At 37.9% G+C, this 17260-nt stretch overlaps 1 protein-coding gene across 8 annotated transcripts in view; it reads right to left on the reverse strand.

The window, feature by feature from the left end:
• Positions 1-17260, reverse strand: part of MCF2L (MCF.2 cell line derived transforming sequence like) — a 151089-nt gene that overhangs the window by 22936 nt on the left and 110893 nt on the right. For all 8 annotated transcript variants that reach the window (XM_027743473.2, XM_027743470.2, XM_027743467.2 and 5 more), the window contains exons 4-12: positions 15796-15886; positions 6996-7115; positions 6076-6192; positions 5417-5566; positions 4623-4747; positions 2805-2919; positions 1727-1846; positions 667-858; positions 243-434 (exon numbers count right to left, since the gene is read on the reverse strand). In XM_027743473.2, the coding sequence (XP_027599274.2) occupies positions 243-434; positions 667-858; positions 1727-1846; positions 2805-2919; positions 4623-4747; positions 5417-5566; positions 6076-6192; positions 6996-7115; positions 15796-15886 (1222 nt within the window). The remainder of the gene's footprint in view (positions 1-242; positions 435-666; positions 859-1726; positions 1847-2804; positions 2920-4622; positions 4748-5416; positions 5567-6075; positions 6193-6995; positions 7116-15795; positions 15887-17260) is intronic.

Genomic DNA, 17260 nt, shown 5'->3' on the forward strand with positions numbered 1-17260 from the left:
AGAATTTTTTCTTTAAAAGCAATCCTACTGTCTGAAAAAACTAAAGCAGTTATTAAAAGACTTTGAAATCCTTAATGCTCATCCAAAGATATGACAAGACATAGGTAAGGAAATGTGTAGGCTTTACAATTCCCAGGTATATCTCCTAGTACTGATTATTTAGCTTTATCAATGGCAGTACAAGAGAGCAATTCTAAAATAAACAAATGGACACACAGATACACATAAACGTCTTTTGGTACCTTTAGGTCCTCACTGAGGATGTGTGCATACTCTCTGTAAATTTTATTCAAGTCCTTGATTTTATTGCCAGCACCAGTATCCAGGAATTTCTCGATCTCCTGTAATGCTGATTCTGCACCATCCTGAGACTGACACTTGTCTACTGGCTGTGAAGCCAGCAGATAAATTCCTTCATCACACCACTTCATAGACTAGAAACAGAGAAGAGAACAGGCTCAGAATGCACCAGTGTCAGCATCAAACACTAAAACACCTAAACCTAAATGAGGCCTAAACCACCTCATACCTCTACTTATGATGTATTCAGCTACTTAAGGATGAAATTTCCAGCACACGAAGATAATACTACCTACCGTTATGACAACTGGTTGACTGAGGTTTTAGCAAACAAAATGAGATTCAACTGTTCCATTCAAAATTTACCTTCTCTAGTAAGTCATGCAGTTCCAGAGATTTGTTAAGATGATTTCTCCTCCGTTCTGTCTCAGTAGTGAAGGCATCGCAGAGATGATGAAGTTCAGTGCATTTTGGAATAATGGAGTCCACAGCATAATGATTGCTTTGAATAAAAGCATCACCCTCTGAGGCTAGCAGTCTGGCTTTTGCTACAGTTTCCTAAGAAAGCAAGCACTGATTTAGGTAAATCTTTCCTTGTATCAAGATCAGTGAAAAAAATTTCAGTATTATTTTTATGCAGTAAAATACTCATGCTGATAAAGAATACATCTTTAGTTAACAGGTGCCTTGATTAAGAAATTAAAGTGATTTCCTGTTTTTCCAGATGCCCAAGAACTTTTATGCCTTCTTCCTTTCTGTACCAGAGTACTTCAGAAACATTAATAAGTTTAATCATATTCCTCCCCGTGAAGTAAACACTATTGTCTTCCTATGCCTTATTCAGCAGCATCCTGTGTGTATATGTATGCAATCTGGGGTACAGCAGCAATCTGAACACAAATTAAAAAATATCTATCTCAGCCTTAAGAACAACGACCTCACCTAGAGAGCAGTATATTTCACTGTGAAGCACAGATAAGAAAAAGGTTCCCTTTCTACATTGTTCAGAGTGCATGTTTCTGTTGGCCATCTTTTAACATACTGTACATTCAATACACAGCTTTCTAACTTCTAAGATTTAATGAAACAAGTGGCTTTAATAGGAATCGAAGTGGTCCCTTGATCACTAAGTGCAAAACTTGGCTATGTAGACAATTTATGCAATTCTTCAGTGAAGCAATCACACTTTGCAACTGGTTACTCTGCTCTTCACTGAGGGATGCCCTAGAATTAGTCTCAGATGTAGTCACAGCTCTAATGGCTAAAGACATTACTCCAAATTCCTTCTGCACGTTATTTGAAACACTGATTCTGCCCTGTTGTCAGCTTAAGCTCTGCTCATAAGACATACTCAACAACCAAATACCATTCCCTTCTGCACATGCTTTGTCATAGTAGAAATTAAGGAGACTTGCAGAGTTCTTACACATGATTTTTCTTCAAAGTTGGCAAGATCTTTCAAAATATGCTCCACATGTGATCTGCTGTTTCCTACATCTGTGAAAGCAGATAGTCTCTCAGACACAATATCCAAAGCTGCTTTGACCTGAAATGAGACACAGGTATGTATGAATGAAAAGGGTTGCACCTCTCTGGAGACCCATCAGTTAAATAGCTGATAGCAACTATTTGCAGTCAGGTGACTCAAATTATGCAGTTACTGGGGCACAGAGACAAATCACTTTTTTTGTCAGCCTACCTTTACCCCCAATTCTAAATGAAAACAAATACAAAGAAAAGGCATTGAAGGCATTGTTTCCTGGTACTGAAAAAAAAATGCAGGAAAAATAATGGAACTCAGGAAACATTTATGATCTTGCTTTTACCAGATGACAGTGATACAAAGCAAAAATTAATGTCCCCAACAAAACACGAGGCAGAGGTCCCCAACCTAGCAATTGGTTGAGAGACAGACAGACACACACTTGCAACAGGGTTTCTGAGTGTTGCTCTCATGAAGACACAGTGGCTGTGCTCTGAGATCAGCTACACCAGCATAAAGGGACTGTAGATGCCATCAAGCATGTGAGTAAAACAACGTGAGATCAGAAACTGGCTGTAAAAACTGTAGTTCAGTCTCCAGCCTCCACCCAGCTTCTAACAGTGTGGTTGCAAATTCCCACCCACAGTGTTGGAGACAGTTTTTATAAAATTTCAGCCAGAAGGTTTAGTTGAGTCTTGGTTCCACAAAAGGGCTTATTGGCAAGATGAAAGCATTGCAGCAGCATTTCATACTTCTATGGTACAGAACAGGTTTCAAAGGGGTTTTTGAACACTTACACACTGCTGGGTGCATGGAAAAAAGACTGCAGAAGGAAAGCTGTTATGTCTCTATAGGCAAGAATTCAAAGTAGTAAAGATAGCAGTATGTCAAGTAAGGACAAGTACAAGAAAAAGGTTGGAGAAAGCTTTCAAACACACACAAGAACTGCAAAAACAAGAAGTATTTTTTTCTGAATCATTTCTATATTATCAAATATTGACTGCCACCAAGAAGTTCTCACCTCTCTGAAATTCTGTTCAAAATTCCGAAGGCGCAGACACTGCTCAAGTTTTTGCTGATGCTTAATCCAAAACTCATCAAAGGCAGTTTCCGTTTCATGTAATTGAGCCAATAGTCTTAAAAAAAAAGACAAAAACCAAAACAAAACACAAAAAAACCCCACTGTAAGAATGATGGGTACAACCTTCAAAGGACAATGCAATCTTCCACAGTAAACAAACAGTCTCCCCAAAGCAATATTTTCCAGATCAAATAAACTGGATACAGGAAACATTTTAGTATTGCACAGAATCGTTTCCTAGAATAACAACTGATGTAAAATGGAAACCCAACGCAAACATTAAGTTGTGAAAAATGGGCAAGTGTGATTTGAAGCATCTCAGCTCTGGTCTGGGGACAAAGGGAGTTGGGTCTAACACACATAAATAAAACATGCAAATGTGTGTGGGCTAGGACCCAGAGGAACCCAAGCCTTAGGCTGTAAGGAAAAATTAAAGTAAAAATTTGTACTGCTGTGACCAGCCAGTTGCCCTTACATTTCATTCTTTGAAGCAAAGCTCACGATAAACCTGAAGGCCATTGCTCCTTCTCTTCCAAGCAGAGTTACTACTTAAATATCACAGGCAAGCGTACAGCAGTACCACAATGAAAAAAGCCTTCTTCAGTTATATTTCTATATACTTTTACTTTTTAACTTAACTTCTAATATTGCATTTGACAGTATGATAACCTATGGACTTTTTACAGTGAACTTTGCTGTACTTAGCCTACATCCAGGGAAGGCTACACATCAGAATTTTAATGAGCTTTTGTCTTCAGTAGCACACAAACAAACTCTGAATTTGAAAGTTAAAACTGATTAGAAAAAAGGCAGGGACACACGCAGAGTTTGTTCCAGCTTCCGTCAGATATTGTATTGAATAGGAATGTTACGGATAAATTAGCAACCCCCGCCCCCATTGTCCTTGGATAGCTGATAGCAACAGCGACCAAAAAAACTGAATTCTGCCAAGCTTTGTGGATTGTAATGGACAGTTATTTGGAAAGAAAAGTCAGCCTGAGTGTAATAGAAACACAGAATGACAGATAAAAAAAGAATGCAGAATACTGCCTGAGGGAAATGAGCTATGCTTTCATAGCTTTCTGAAAATTTACATCTGTCCTACGGTGATATAATGTCTAAAAACCTGGCAGTAATTTAAGGTGTGTGTCGGGGGGTGTGTGACAGGCGGGAAGCAAAGGAAAACAACGTCTATTACTGACCAAAGGAAGCATATAGGACACTGTGCATAGATTCCTCAAAGGTGGTGTACTCCCTAGTAGCCCTTTAAAGGCTACTAATTGATAGATAGATATCAGGTTTCAAGGAAAAAAAAACCCAAACCCTCCCACTTCAAAAGGACCTGATGAAAATGGACAAATCTACTGAAAAGAATGGATATATTACTTCCATCCTCCCCTCCTGTCTTCCCTACAGCAGCAAAATTTCCTTTAGTCTCTAAACAAAGCATTGATGTTCTTTAAAATAAGGCACAGCTGTTTAACTATATAGTCCAAATATGACAAAAGAGAAAAATAACTGTTGTTTTGTTGGTACCAGAACTCCAACCCCATTTCCTTATAGCCAGGTGACCTAGTAGTGGATTACTTTACTCAGGACAGATCTGACAAAAGATAAGTTGTTTCTGAAACATTTTATAATGTTCACATTGCAACATTTGCTTATTTGCAAAGCATGCATATGGAACTAAGCAAAAGAGCTGGGGAGGGGTCAAAAAATCCCAGAAAAGCAGCATGTTCAGTATTTCACACCTCTCACCTTTCTACCGTTGTTTGATTGTCTAGCTGATCTTGATTCAGTTTGTATTCAGGATTCTCAGTAACTGGTTTTGTAATACTTCCGAGGATATCATCTCCCTGTTCTACTGCTACCCTGATGTCCTCCTACAAAACAAAACAAAACCCCCCAAGCTGTAGTTGTGTGGTGTTGTTTTTTTAAGCAGATTTCATAAGGCACCAAACTGGAAGAAGGATTTTAACAGCAATAGAGCAAACACAGTTTGATTAAAAGTAGTGTTTGACAACAGACAGTAAATGATAAATGTCAGCTTTTTCTATGGCTACCATCTTAAGATCTCAGTGTAACTGAGTTGCATTATCACAGTAGACAGCCTTCTAATGTCGCCTTAGGCTACAAATATCTAAAAAATTTTAGATGTACAGTTTTGAAACCACCAAATAGTTTTCATTTAAGCCTATTTGAAAGAACATTTGTTCGTGCTTCAAAAGGCCATATATTTTCATGTGCATGCAAATACTATCAAATTTCCTGTTGCAAACAAAAGTACAAATTAAACACACCATACTTACAAAGAAATTACTGTTTCGCATACAAATCATTATGCATTTGTACATACATAAACTTAGCCTCAAGAAATGTCATTTTTGAATGCAAAAAGGATTTTTAGCATCAAATCAAGTAAGTTCAACAAGATTTCAGTGGTTGACATTGTTACTTTCTATTAACATGCCCCATATTTTCTATTTATGTTGCTAGTTATAACTTAAAACACAGTTTAACTATAAGACAGCATCTTTACAAAAATTACATACCTTCATTTTGTCCTTTTTTTCTGTGTGTGTTGCAAGAAGGGAGCTGGTGGATTGCACATCATTTGGTAGTTCTGTTTCAGCCAGCTCAGTCCCAAAGGACTGAAGAATCTGAGCTGTTTGCTTAACCTTTTGGGCGAAACCTTCTATAGCCTTTTGGAATAAAAAGCATTAAAGATGTTTTGAGCTCATCACACACATATGCACAAACAAACACATACACACAAAATATAACTCTCAAAACAAACCCAAACAGATGAAAACAGAAGACTGAAAAACGGTCAAAGTATAATTTTGCAAGCAACAGATACCGTCACCATTAATTCCTTAATTGTATATTTTTCTTAGGCCTGTAACAGGTGTATCTTCTTCATATTTTTATAATCTGGAGTTATTTGACAACTTGAGCTTTTTCCTTCTTGTAGCAAAACCAATAAACCTCAACACAATAATACACTGTAGTTCCTTTGCTCCAAGTGTTCAGAAAACCACTCCCAAGTTATTACTCATATTATTTCTCTAAGATGACTAAGTACCATTGGGAACATCTTCTCACTCTGAGCAAGTCAACTTGCATCACTTGGAATCTGTTTTATAAATGACAGGGTATAAAACAGAAGGGTTCATTAAACTGAAAGGTTAAAACAAAACCTAAGACTTACAGTGCGACGGGACAGCCATCTGTTATGGCAGTAATCCAGGGTGCCACCAAGATCTTCTGTTAATTGTGTCTTATCAATGTAACCCTGCAGTTCTGATACTGAGCCCAGCATTATGATCTGCAGAAGGAGAGAAAAAAGTGAACGTGATCAGTGGTGACAAGTCCCTTGTTAAGGATTCTAAGCCCCATCCTTCAGCCACTGAATACAGAAGTAAGCGATGGAACTATTTCCTTTGGGTACAGAAAAACAAACTTAACAGTTGTTTCAGTTGAAGTTGATGTAAATGTAAGTAACTGAATAGAAACATGAGCACCATGCATACTAGAAAAAAGGCTTATGGTTTGTACAACATAAATTACACTTCCAGGTTTTTTAATCTTGATAAACCATACTTGGTTATTTTCTAAGAGCAACATTCATTTCTTCCTAATTTTTCTTTGTTATCCTGGGTCTCCATGAGAGAACAATAGTGTCTACATGGATTTGTCATGTAAGGACTGATTCCCCACACTAAGTGAAAGACAGAGGAAAAGTACTTAAAGACTATCTTTCAGCCTTGAAATTTACATCTAATAAGCAGATAACTTTTGTATCATTCGCTCATCGTTTCAAAGTTTATTTTAAAATATAAATGCTGTAGCTTTGCAAACAAAAGTACAATCAGTGGGTTTACTGGCAATAAAACAACAAGCATCCATTGTATGTTTGCTCAAATGACAGAAACCACAGCATTTGTCCATGGGAAATGCATCTGCCTCAAAATTCACATATTCTTTCAAGAGTAAACCATCATGAATTAGCTAAAATTGCTAGAACTGCCTTTAAACGAGACTTTTTGGTGGGTATTTTTGGTCCTTACTGGCTACATTAAGTACTTTTACAGATTCCTGGTAGTAAAGTGAAAACACAGGATTACTTACAGGTACTTTCATTTTAAACTCATCTTTGCCGAATTTGAAAGCAATATCCGAGAGAGCTCGATGAAAAAATCCTGTTGGGCGCAGAACAAGGACCAGTTGCAGGTTTCCGGGGAAAGAAGCCTGCAAAGTAAGTTTAGTCTGTTATTTTCTGTGTCTTAGCTCCAGAAAATATTTTTGAGCAAGGAGAAGCCCCTGATAAACCACGAACCAACTGTTTCAAAGGCCTCTCATAATGGGGTGACCAATCATATAGTTACATGACTAGTACAAAGAGCTTCATTCAAAAGACATTTACTTGTCTTCGGGAACAGGGACCTATTCTCTAGGAATCAATTTTTTTTCAGGGCTGGCTTGTACTGCTCTTCAGTTAAGATCACAACCTACCCAAGGAGGCTAAGGAAACAAACAGCAGTGGCTTAGTATTTTTTTAACAGCAGTACTTTCATGGGTACTTTATCTTCTCTTTAATAGAAGGTGCCAAGAGAAACCTCCGTTATTGTCTGAACACCTAACAACATATTTCTAATTTGTGCATATGCTACCTTGCCAGTTGCCTACACAACTTATTGCCACAGAGAGTGAATTTCTCAGGCAGTAGCTTAGAAGTAAGCTTTAATTTTGCAGACAAAAATAAAAATCAAGCATAACAGCTGTGTTTTTTTCATCATCTTCCCACTAGTAGTCAGATGGATCTTCCCCAGTTCTACAAGTGACAGAAGGAAAACACAGGAGAAGCAAAAAAATAGCATTAATTTACTAAAAATCAACCTCTGCTATGGCAGAGGCGTGCATATTTGGCGTTTAGCCATTCTTGAAAACATGCAAGTGTTCTCCTCTATTCAGTATTTCTACTGTAGGGAGGCACTGAGACTCACTAAAGAAATTATCATTATAATGATTATGTATGCAATTTTCTTCATTATACTGTTAGAAATTATTTCACATTTCTAGCAAACTGAGTCACTGAAGGAAAAATAAAAAAAAATAAAAAAGCCAACAAAAAAAGCCCCACTGACTGAAGGAGCTGTTATGCTATGCTGTTTCCATGCCTAGTGGAACTGTTAGTATCTGGAAGGTTGATGAGTGGCTTAAAACTAATTTTGAAATTTCCAAGGGTTCCAGGTACTTATCATTGCAAATGATAAACTTTTAAAGGGAAAAGTAGTTCAAAACTTTTCTGGAAAATTTCACAGATTCATTGTGGTTCCCCAGATATTCAGTATAAAACAAAGGTTTCAATTCGATTAGGTAACCTTAAAGGCTTGAGCTTCTCACTCTGTCTCCATTTCAGTGAAGTCCAAATTTTCTAGAAAGCATAGTAGCTCACTCCCAAAGAAGTCTGAGGGCTGAGAACAGAATCCAGGTAATTCTGAGTGCCCTCAGTAGCTCCTCATGCTTGAACTGTAAAGTTCATTAAAAAAGTACCCTGTTCACAAAAACTAGTTACTAACTAGTGAAATTAGTAGGCTAACTAACCCACAGTTATCAGAAGAAAAACTTTTTATAGAAAATTACTCACTGTATTCAGAAGAAAAAGAAAAGATGATCCTTTTTTACCATTTTTTCTGAATTATCACACAAGGGACAACTACAAATTTATTTAAGAAAACTATTTCACTTATACTGAGAGATATTACAAGAACAGAAAAAAGATTTTTTAATTAAATTTCCTCAGTAATCTTTCTGGAATGATAGATGTATAGTTTATTTATTTCACACACTTGACAGACATGTTAATTTATTTTGGGCCTGTAACAGCAGCGTTCAGAGTCTGAGCGAGCTGTTACTTTTCACCTCTAACTTCCAAAATGTAAAGTTTATTCAATGGCAATGCCAAAATCTCAGAAGAAAAAGCTCCAATAAGTAATATCTTTTAGATAACACATTTTGAAAAAAAAAATAAGGTGCCGTCTTGTGAGATATCCACCCCACCACATGACTTCCTGACGTACTGTCTATGGCAGCAAATATTTGCAACCCCTTTAGCGTCACTCAGAGTGCTGGGAAATGCCCAGCCTGCTAGCCTCAAGTTGGGAAGATACATTAGAAACACATAACAGCACAAAATTATGAAACAAAAAGACTCTGAGCAGGAAAAGGAAATTTAAGGTACATGTATGAGTAATAAATTTCTTCATTCTAATTTTAAATTCTCACTTTTACACATTGTGACTGTAGCCTAGATTTTTACTTGAGAATTTCAGAGGAAATATGCTGAATGGGACCTGGGGCTGCTGGTGGACAACAAGCTGAGCAGGAGTCAGCAGTGTGCCACTGTGGCAGACACGGCAAATCGGATCCCAGGCTGCATCCGCAGGGCTGTGACTGGCAGAGACAGAGACGTGATCATCGCACTCTACTCAGCACTTGTCCAGCCACACCTGGAGTGTCCAGTTGTGGTACCCACAATTCAAGACAGACTGGAGAGAGTCCAAAGCAGAACTGTGAAGGTGATCCAAGGGCTGGAGAATCTGCCCAGTGAAAAAAGGCTGAAGGAATCAGTACTCTTCCCCCTGGAGATGAGTCAGGGGGCACCTCATTGCAGTATTGCAGCTGCTACTTAAAGGGTAGCTACAAAGAGGACAGAGGCTCCCTCTTCACCAGAAGCCATGTGGAAAGGACAAGAGCCAATGGATACAAGTTGTACTGAGAAACGCTTCATCTCCATATAAGAAATACAAATTCTTTTTTACAGTGAAAACAATCATTCACTGGAACAAACTCCCCAGGGACGTGGTAGAATCCCTATCATTGGAGGTTTTCAAGATGCAACTGCACAGGGTTGCAAACTAGATAATCTCACCAAGGCTTCCTTTCCCCATGAAAGGTTGGGCCACATGGTTTTTCAAGGTCCCTCCCAACCCAAGCTGTTATTCTGTGATTCTATAATATTTAGGCTATTACTGAAGCAAACAGTACTACCCAAAAGCAATGTAATGGTGATTTTTTCTGAACTTTGTATTAACTCTTATGAAATAGAGTTTGATTGCATGACAAAGAAAACAGAGAATACATATTACAGTTATTGTCCATCTCTGTGTGTCTACCCAAAATGATGATGTTGAAGTCAATAGTCTTGTATCACTTGAATTCCCATTCGAGGCTTATCAAAATTTCCCCCTCTCTCTGAAGAAGCTCAAATTCTAGATTACTCTAACTTCATCTACAATAGCGTCTTGTCTTCACTAGTCTGCCTCCTATTTAGTTTGGTTTGGGTTTTTCTTCCTTCAAAAAACCCTCAGGTCTTAGAAAATTATACCTCCTCTGCTTTTTGTTGCTAGGAGTCAAATCTGCAAATCGATCTTTGTGAAACAAACAAAAAAAAGGGAGGATTACTACAGCAAATAACGTTGGACCTGTGCCAACAGCATTTGCAGTTTATCAAAGGTTCACAGAATCACAGAATATGCTGAGTTGTAAGGGACCCACAAGGATCATCAAGTCCAACTCTTAGGCCTGCACAGGACCATCCCCAGGAGTCACACCATGTGCCTGAGAGCATAATTCAAACACTTCTTGAACTCTGTCAGGCTTGGTGCTGTGACCAATTCCCTGGGGAGCCTGTTCCAGTGCCCAACCACCCTCTAGGTGTAGTTGCACTGTCCAAATACTACTATTTTTACTAACACTTTTTTTTTTCTAAAGCCCTGGTGACTTGAAGAGACAATACTATGATGTAAGAGATACTCCTTAAATGCCTGTGAACTTCATTGACCAGTCGATGTCACCCTGAACACGAGAACAAAACAAAACAAAAAAACCTGCTGTTCCAGTCCAGTAGCATATTTATTTGAAGTCATTGTATGCTAAGCAGACAGAGCAAACAATGACTCCTCAGTAATGCTGTGCCAAATGTTAAGCACCAAAGAATGGTCATGTATGTTTAGTAGTGCCATCAAATAAAGTGTCTTCAAGGACTGTTTCACTGAGGTCAATGAACTTCACTGTGACTTAAAGAAAGGCTTGTGTGCTTGAAAACTGGTTGGGTTTTTTCCCCTCAAAGTGTCTTTCTTTACTAGATTAACATCCGCAGCTTCTTTGGGCAACCTGTTCCAATACCTCACTAATATCACAGTAAAGAATGTCTTCCTAACTTGTAACTTAAGTCTCTACTCATTCAGTTTAAAACCACTCCCTCTTGTTCTATCACTATCTGCCTGTGTAAAAAATCACTCCCCCTCTTTTTCATAAGCCTCCTTTAAGTACCAAAAGGCTGCAATGAGGTCTTCCCGGAGCCTTCTCTTCTGCAGCTTGAACAACCCCAGTTCTCTCAGCCTGTTCTAATACAAGAGGTGCTCCAGACCTCTGATCATTTTCGTGGCCTCCTCTGGACCACAAGGTAGTTGCATATAATCCTAACTATCACATTTCTTCACAGAATATTAATGACAGAGGCTGTTTGTACCACCACCCGTACTGACCCTGAAGTTAACCCAATTTTCAGAAATATCAGAACCATGTGAGCCACTAAAGAGCTAATGCTTGACTCAGTTTTAGCAGTTCTGTCTCAAAATACTTGGAACAACACTAATTTTCATTTTATGACCAGCTTCAATATACCCACATTACAAAACTCTGTGATGGTGTTTTTCCTTCTGCACTCACTAGCATGCCATAAGCCACAGCACACTTCTTTCCAAAACACTTTTGTATATAAAGGAGCTAATAAATACTCTTTATTCCTGGCTAGAATGAAGTCTCTTACATAGACTTCTTGTCAGGAAAGAACCTTGAATTAAATCAACTCATAAAAGCAGCAGTTTGAAATCTAGTTTTAAAAGCACTGAACTGTTTTGCATTAGATCTGTGTTTAAAGCTTGTGACGTTATGATACTCTTTTCAGAGCTTAAGTGACTCACTTCTCTCTTTTTATGTATTAGGAAAACAATGTAATAAAAAGGAAAAATGGTTGACTATACCAGGATAACTGCAAAAGTACCTGCACCTGTAATAGGCTCAAAACATCCAAAGCAGTAAGACAAAACCATACTAATCTCAAGATAAATTTTTCATTTATCATTTACTGGACTCATTCATAACAATAGCCACAAAATTAATACAAATACTGTTCTAGCTTCATCACACTGCCAAGTTCTTGTTTTGAATCAAAGCAAAATGAGAAACATGACCAGAGGCTGAAGGAAGTTTCCCACCTTGGATGTCAAACCAATGATAAGACTCCAGACGGTCCAAAAATGGGACTGCCTCACTCCTGCCAAGTTTAGGCTGGTATTACAAAAATCACAGAATCCATTAGGTTGGAAAAGACCTCCAAGCTAAACACTCTAGTCTCTCCATTGGCTTTTGGTCTCTTCCTACCAGCTATAGTCTTGGCCCGTCTTCAAAGCAACTGTTGGGCTAAGCCTCTGTTACAGTGATTGCATTTTGATTCACAAACAGCTGAGAAAAGCAGTGCTCTGGACAATGCAGTCCAAAACAGAAGTTACGAAATCTGCATGCAATGCATCCTTAGTTAAAGGTGGCAAATCACAAAGCAAAGTTCTTCTCCAGAAGGTTGGACAAAACCCATCTCTTGACACATTTAGAAATGGCTGCAAAGTTTTGTAACTGGATCAAAATTCCTCACTACCATCCAAGTGACCTCCATACCAACTGCTTGCTTAAGAGCAGTTGCTCAGATGTATGTTATTCCTTAAGCATCAAGTTTAAGGAAGTTTATTTTCTCTGGACTTCAATATGAGGCTGATGGATGGCTATGGTAAAACTTTTAACGATGTTGAGTGCAGTTTTTTGTTTGCCTAAAAGTATGAGTTCACACTTCAACCTTTCCCTCAGAATGGAGGAAGACGAGAACAGGACAAGAGACAATGTAAGGATTAGGTTTCATTTTTTTAAGAAAATACACTGAAACTATGAAGAAAGCAGTGTGAAACCCTAGAACACAATGATTACTACAGAGCCTTGCTCCTACAACTGCAGATTGAATAAATAATGTCAGGACTTCACGTGAAACAACATGAAACTTGGCTTTTGGAATCTCTACCAGAACTCCACCTCTCAGCCTGACCACCCTAGTAGGCCAGATTCTTCCTAGGCTAATAAGCTCACTTTATCTAATCAAGGGGAAAATAAAAAAAAAAAAAGTTGTTTGCAGTGTCTCTTAAGCCACAGAGTTTGCAGTCTTGCACTGGTTATGGACAACCTCCTGGGCCACCTACCCATTGCAACTTCATCAAGTAGAGTATATCAGAAGCAAAGCCTCCATGCCTGGGCATGTTCTTGCCACAATGTCTGTCACATCCCAGGAAAAGAGGGGCCATCTTTCAGCCCAGTGCCTCTGGCTGTGCTTTCAGTCCCACTGTCACTGTATGTGCTTGAGCAGCAGTCATCCTGGGCAAGCAGTGCAGTCACTGACCTTCCACTATGTCTGCAAAAATAGGTTTACCTCAGCTTCACAGTCTTGACTACAGCAACCTTTAAGTATCTTGATGAAATACAGATTCAGTTCATCACTGCTCAGTGCTTACGAATGTACTTCCTACAGCTGTCGGAGTACTACTGATTGGCAGATGCTCCATCCACAGCACTCTATGCTGGCATTTCTGATTTGACAAATCAAGAGGGTCAACTCCCTTGGGATGATAAGAGAAAAATCAGGAAAGATGGAAGAAAGGACACTGTAGAAACTACAACAAATAACACAATAGCCAAAACTCTTTTCTCAAATAACATGAGACATTTATCCTAACACACAACAATAAGCTTTAGCAATCAAAAAAAAAAAAAAAAAAAAAGAAAAGGCACTTTTTACAAGAGCAGGGAGGGATAGGACAAGGGGGAATGGCTTCAAACTGAAAGGAGGTAGGTTTAGATTGGATATTAGGGGAAAAAATATTTTTCCATCAATAGGACCTCATGACTTTGGCGCAAAATACATGTCTTGTATATTTGGCTGTGGGTTTTTTTTTTAAGGAACACACAGCTGAAATGTATTAAATTTCATTTATTGCAAATTCTATAGTAAAGAAACAATGGACAAAACCAATTTTCACTATATCTTCTTTTGAAATAGGAAGATAAAATTTTCCAGTGTTCAGGGTTGATGTGACTATTGCTGAAGCCCAACAGGAGGACTGCTACATACACCAATGGATGCAATTCAAAGCCAACACTGTTGCTGTTCAAAAAGAGAAGCAAATATAAAAAAATATCATGCCTCTAAGAGACTAGACTTCAGCTAGGAAGCATGATTTCTCTTTTAAATAAACCTCACAGAAGAATGAGGAAAGACGGAAAAAGCAAAATACATCATCAACAGTACTGAAACCTGCAGTGTTCCCTGCACTTAACACCCTTCTCTGGGCAAATCCCTTAGGCACCAACACTGTCACGACAATGACATATCCCTTATAACGGGGAATAGTTACTCAGGTTCTGCAAACAGTGCTTCTAAGCAAAATACCACCCACTGGAGGAATGTCTTCATAAATGTTGTCATTACGGCTATAAGCAATGTGTCTGTAGTTCTCCTTGACCCTTACAACCCCAATTATGCAAATAAAAAGACCATCATCTGTGCAATGCTTATCTGTCCTTGAAGAGGAACTACAGCACTGAATTTTAAAAGAGATTCAAAACCTCCTGAGATATAGTCCTTTTTCTTTAATCATCTCAAATTATGCTGCTCTCAGTTTTCACTACTGGAATCTACTCATTGCTGCATCTCAAAATTTCAACATGACCTGCAAAAGCAAATTTTGCTAATACTTAGTGTATTTGCAATATTGTAACATTCCTAACATACTTATTGTGTAAAAATTTGTACATTTGATATAATTTGTGTATTATGATATAATATTTGGGGATATTATATCATTATTTAGTAATTCACAATATGTCATATAGTGGGAGTAATGTACTACCTTTAAAGAAATACCTTTAAACTTATAATACAGAAAAAAGTTCTTTGGCCATAATGAGGCTACACAAACACTTACTGTTTTGATTTGACTTTTATCTTACAGAGCCAACATTTTTCAGCAATTAAATATTAAAGAAAAGATGCTTACAGCTCTGTTTTTCAGCCTTTCCAGTAAAGATAATTGACACTAACAATTCAAGCAAGGATAACAAGAAAAAAAACAAACAACCAGACAACCAAACAAATAAAAACTAAAAAAGTAAACGAAAAGTAGGATAAGCACATGATAAACGTGAATCTGTCCTTTCCTAGTTCTGTTAAAAAAAAAAGCCTCTAATAAGCTTATTTTTCAGATTTTAAAAGCATTAATTAAAAGGAAGACTGCAAGTTAACAGCATGTGCTGTTGATTGATCATAGAGGGGACATGAGATTTTTGTGCTTACAATTAACCCTTGTTTTAAACCAAATATTACAAGATCAGTTTTTACATATGAATTCCTTTCACAAGTGGTAAACTTAACCAGGACCCTCACCCTCATCTCTTCCTAAAAGGGAAGCTCACTTGAATAGTGAGAAGTGGACCCAAAGCTCTATGGGACAGATGGGATGTTCATGCAAATATTAGTTCCCATCTGGGAGAGCTGCACACTGCACACATTCAAACGCATACACACACATGCTCTCCAAGTGCATACTTAGGAAGATGTACTGACTTGCAGAGTGCATTAAAAGCACATTATAGATGCATGATGCTCGGTCCAGTCAGCCAGGATACAAAAGAACTACTGGTTATTTTTTGTATCATTTATTAGCTGACATTTTGTTGAATAAAAAAAAAAAAATACTTGCTGGTTTTCCACTTGTAAGAGGAAGGTTCAACACAGAAAAATCTCTCTAAGGAGTTAAACAGTACTCACGGCTATCCGCAGTATGGAAGCTTTCACGGAGGTCCATTTGTCCTGTCTGCGATCTATGACAAGAATAAATCCAATTCCAGCATCTCGTAAACTAAGTTTGAAGGAAGAAAGGAGAAAAAGGGAAAGTTTAGTTGAAAATACAAATGTAACTCCCGGTGCTCTCACTCAGAAAAGCAGTTAAAAAATTGCTTTAAAAAAAAGCTTGACCTTTTTGTGCAGAATCTTCATTAAATAAAGATATGCTATACACCATTGCAAAGATGCTGCAGTTCCATATGTGCTTCACAGAGTTTCAAAATGTATTCAAATAATGAATTCTTTCTCATGAAAGATAGTTTTTACATTTCTTGTACAGGGATTATTTCAGAGGAAAATAAACCCTTTCGATTCTCCACTGTTTTGGTGCTGATATAATCCCTTCTTCATGGTGTTTTCAGTATAATTTCAGGATCAAAATAAAGTTGTTTTTCTTTCGCATCTGCTTTTAACCTTCTGTTTGAATTGTCTTCCTCCTCACTGATATTTAAAATTCCTTATAAACACAGATCCTTCTATCATTCCATGATATTGCTCCATGCATCTGAAATTCTCATATGCTTCCAGGTTGCAAACTTCTTCCTAGGTACGTTTTTACATTCACTGAAACAAGAAAACCTTACAGCATTTAAAAACCCCAAGTCACAGATGAGAACAGTGAGATCAGATGCGCTTCTCTGGAATGGAAACATCTGTGGGAGAGATTCTGCTCAAATCGTTGTGTACGGGTGACCTTTCTTTTTTGCCTGTGCTCAGCTGCATGTGCTACCGAGTCCTGATCAAGGGATATGCTCCTGTTTTGTAATTCCCCATCTAAGCCAATTGTGCAATGCCAGCAGCAGCCCTTGCCAGCCAATCGCAATCAAAATGGAAACAGCAGGCAAATACAAGGCAGACAGGCTCAGATTTATTGTTTTCTCATGTATTTGGTAATTATTTTAATGTATGTGCTATATTTTTAGTCCTGATAATAATTTATTACAAGGCCTGCTGTCAGCACGGAGTGACTTTTAGAAACATTGTGCACCTATTTGTTATGGTAATATGTTAAAAGGCAATATAAAAATCAGCACAACAGAATGTCGGGATTCCTTATTCAAGATTGCTGAATCATGGAAACACCAGCTTTGCTTTATAAGATTATAAGAGCATAATGATAAGAGGATGTTTAAGAGGATGAGGAACACGGGTACCCAGATATGTCATCCTAAGCTATTCCTCAAAATGACAAATTTAAACATGACTCACAGTCTATTTCCTCTCTTTTACAAAATGCAGTATCTCTCGAATTTACAAACAAAATATTTAGGGGAAACATGAATAGTCATTAAAAATACACAGGAAGAAGCTAAGTAGTCCTTTAAACATTGCAGAATATTAGAAACAAACCTCACTGCCCACATTCAGCACACGTTACTTAACTCTTGCC

This window comes from Pipra filicauda, unplaced genomic scaffold (genome assembly GCF_003945595.2).
Source record: "Pipra filicauda isolate LSUMZ 115617 unplaced genomic scaffold, ASM394559v2 scaffold115_size4368891_pilon, whole genome shotgun sequence".
NCBI lineage: Eukaryota > Metazoa > Chordata > Aves > Passeriformes > Pipridae > Pipra > Pipra filicauda.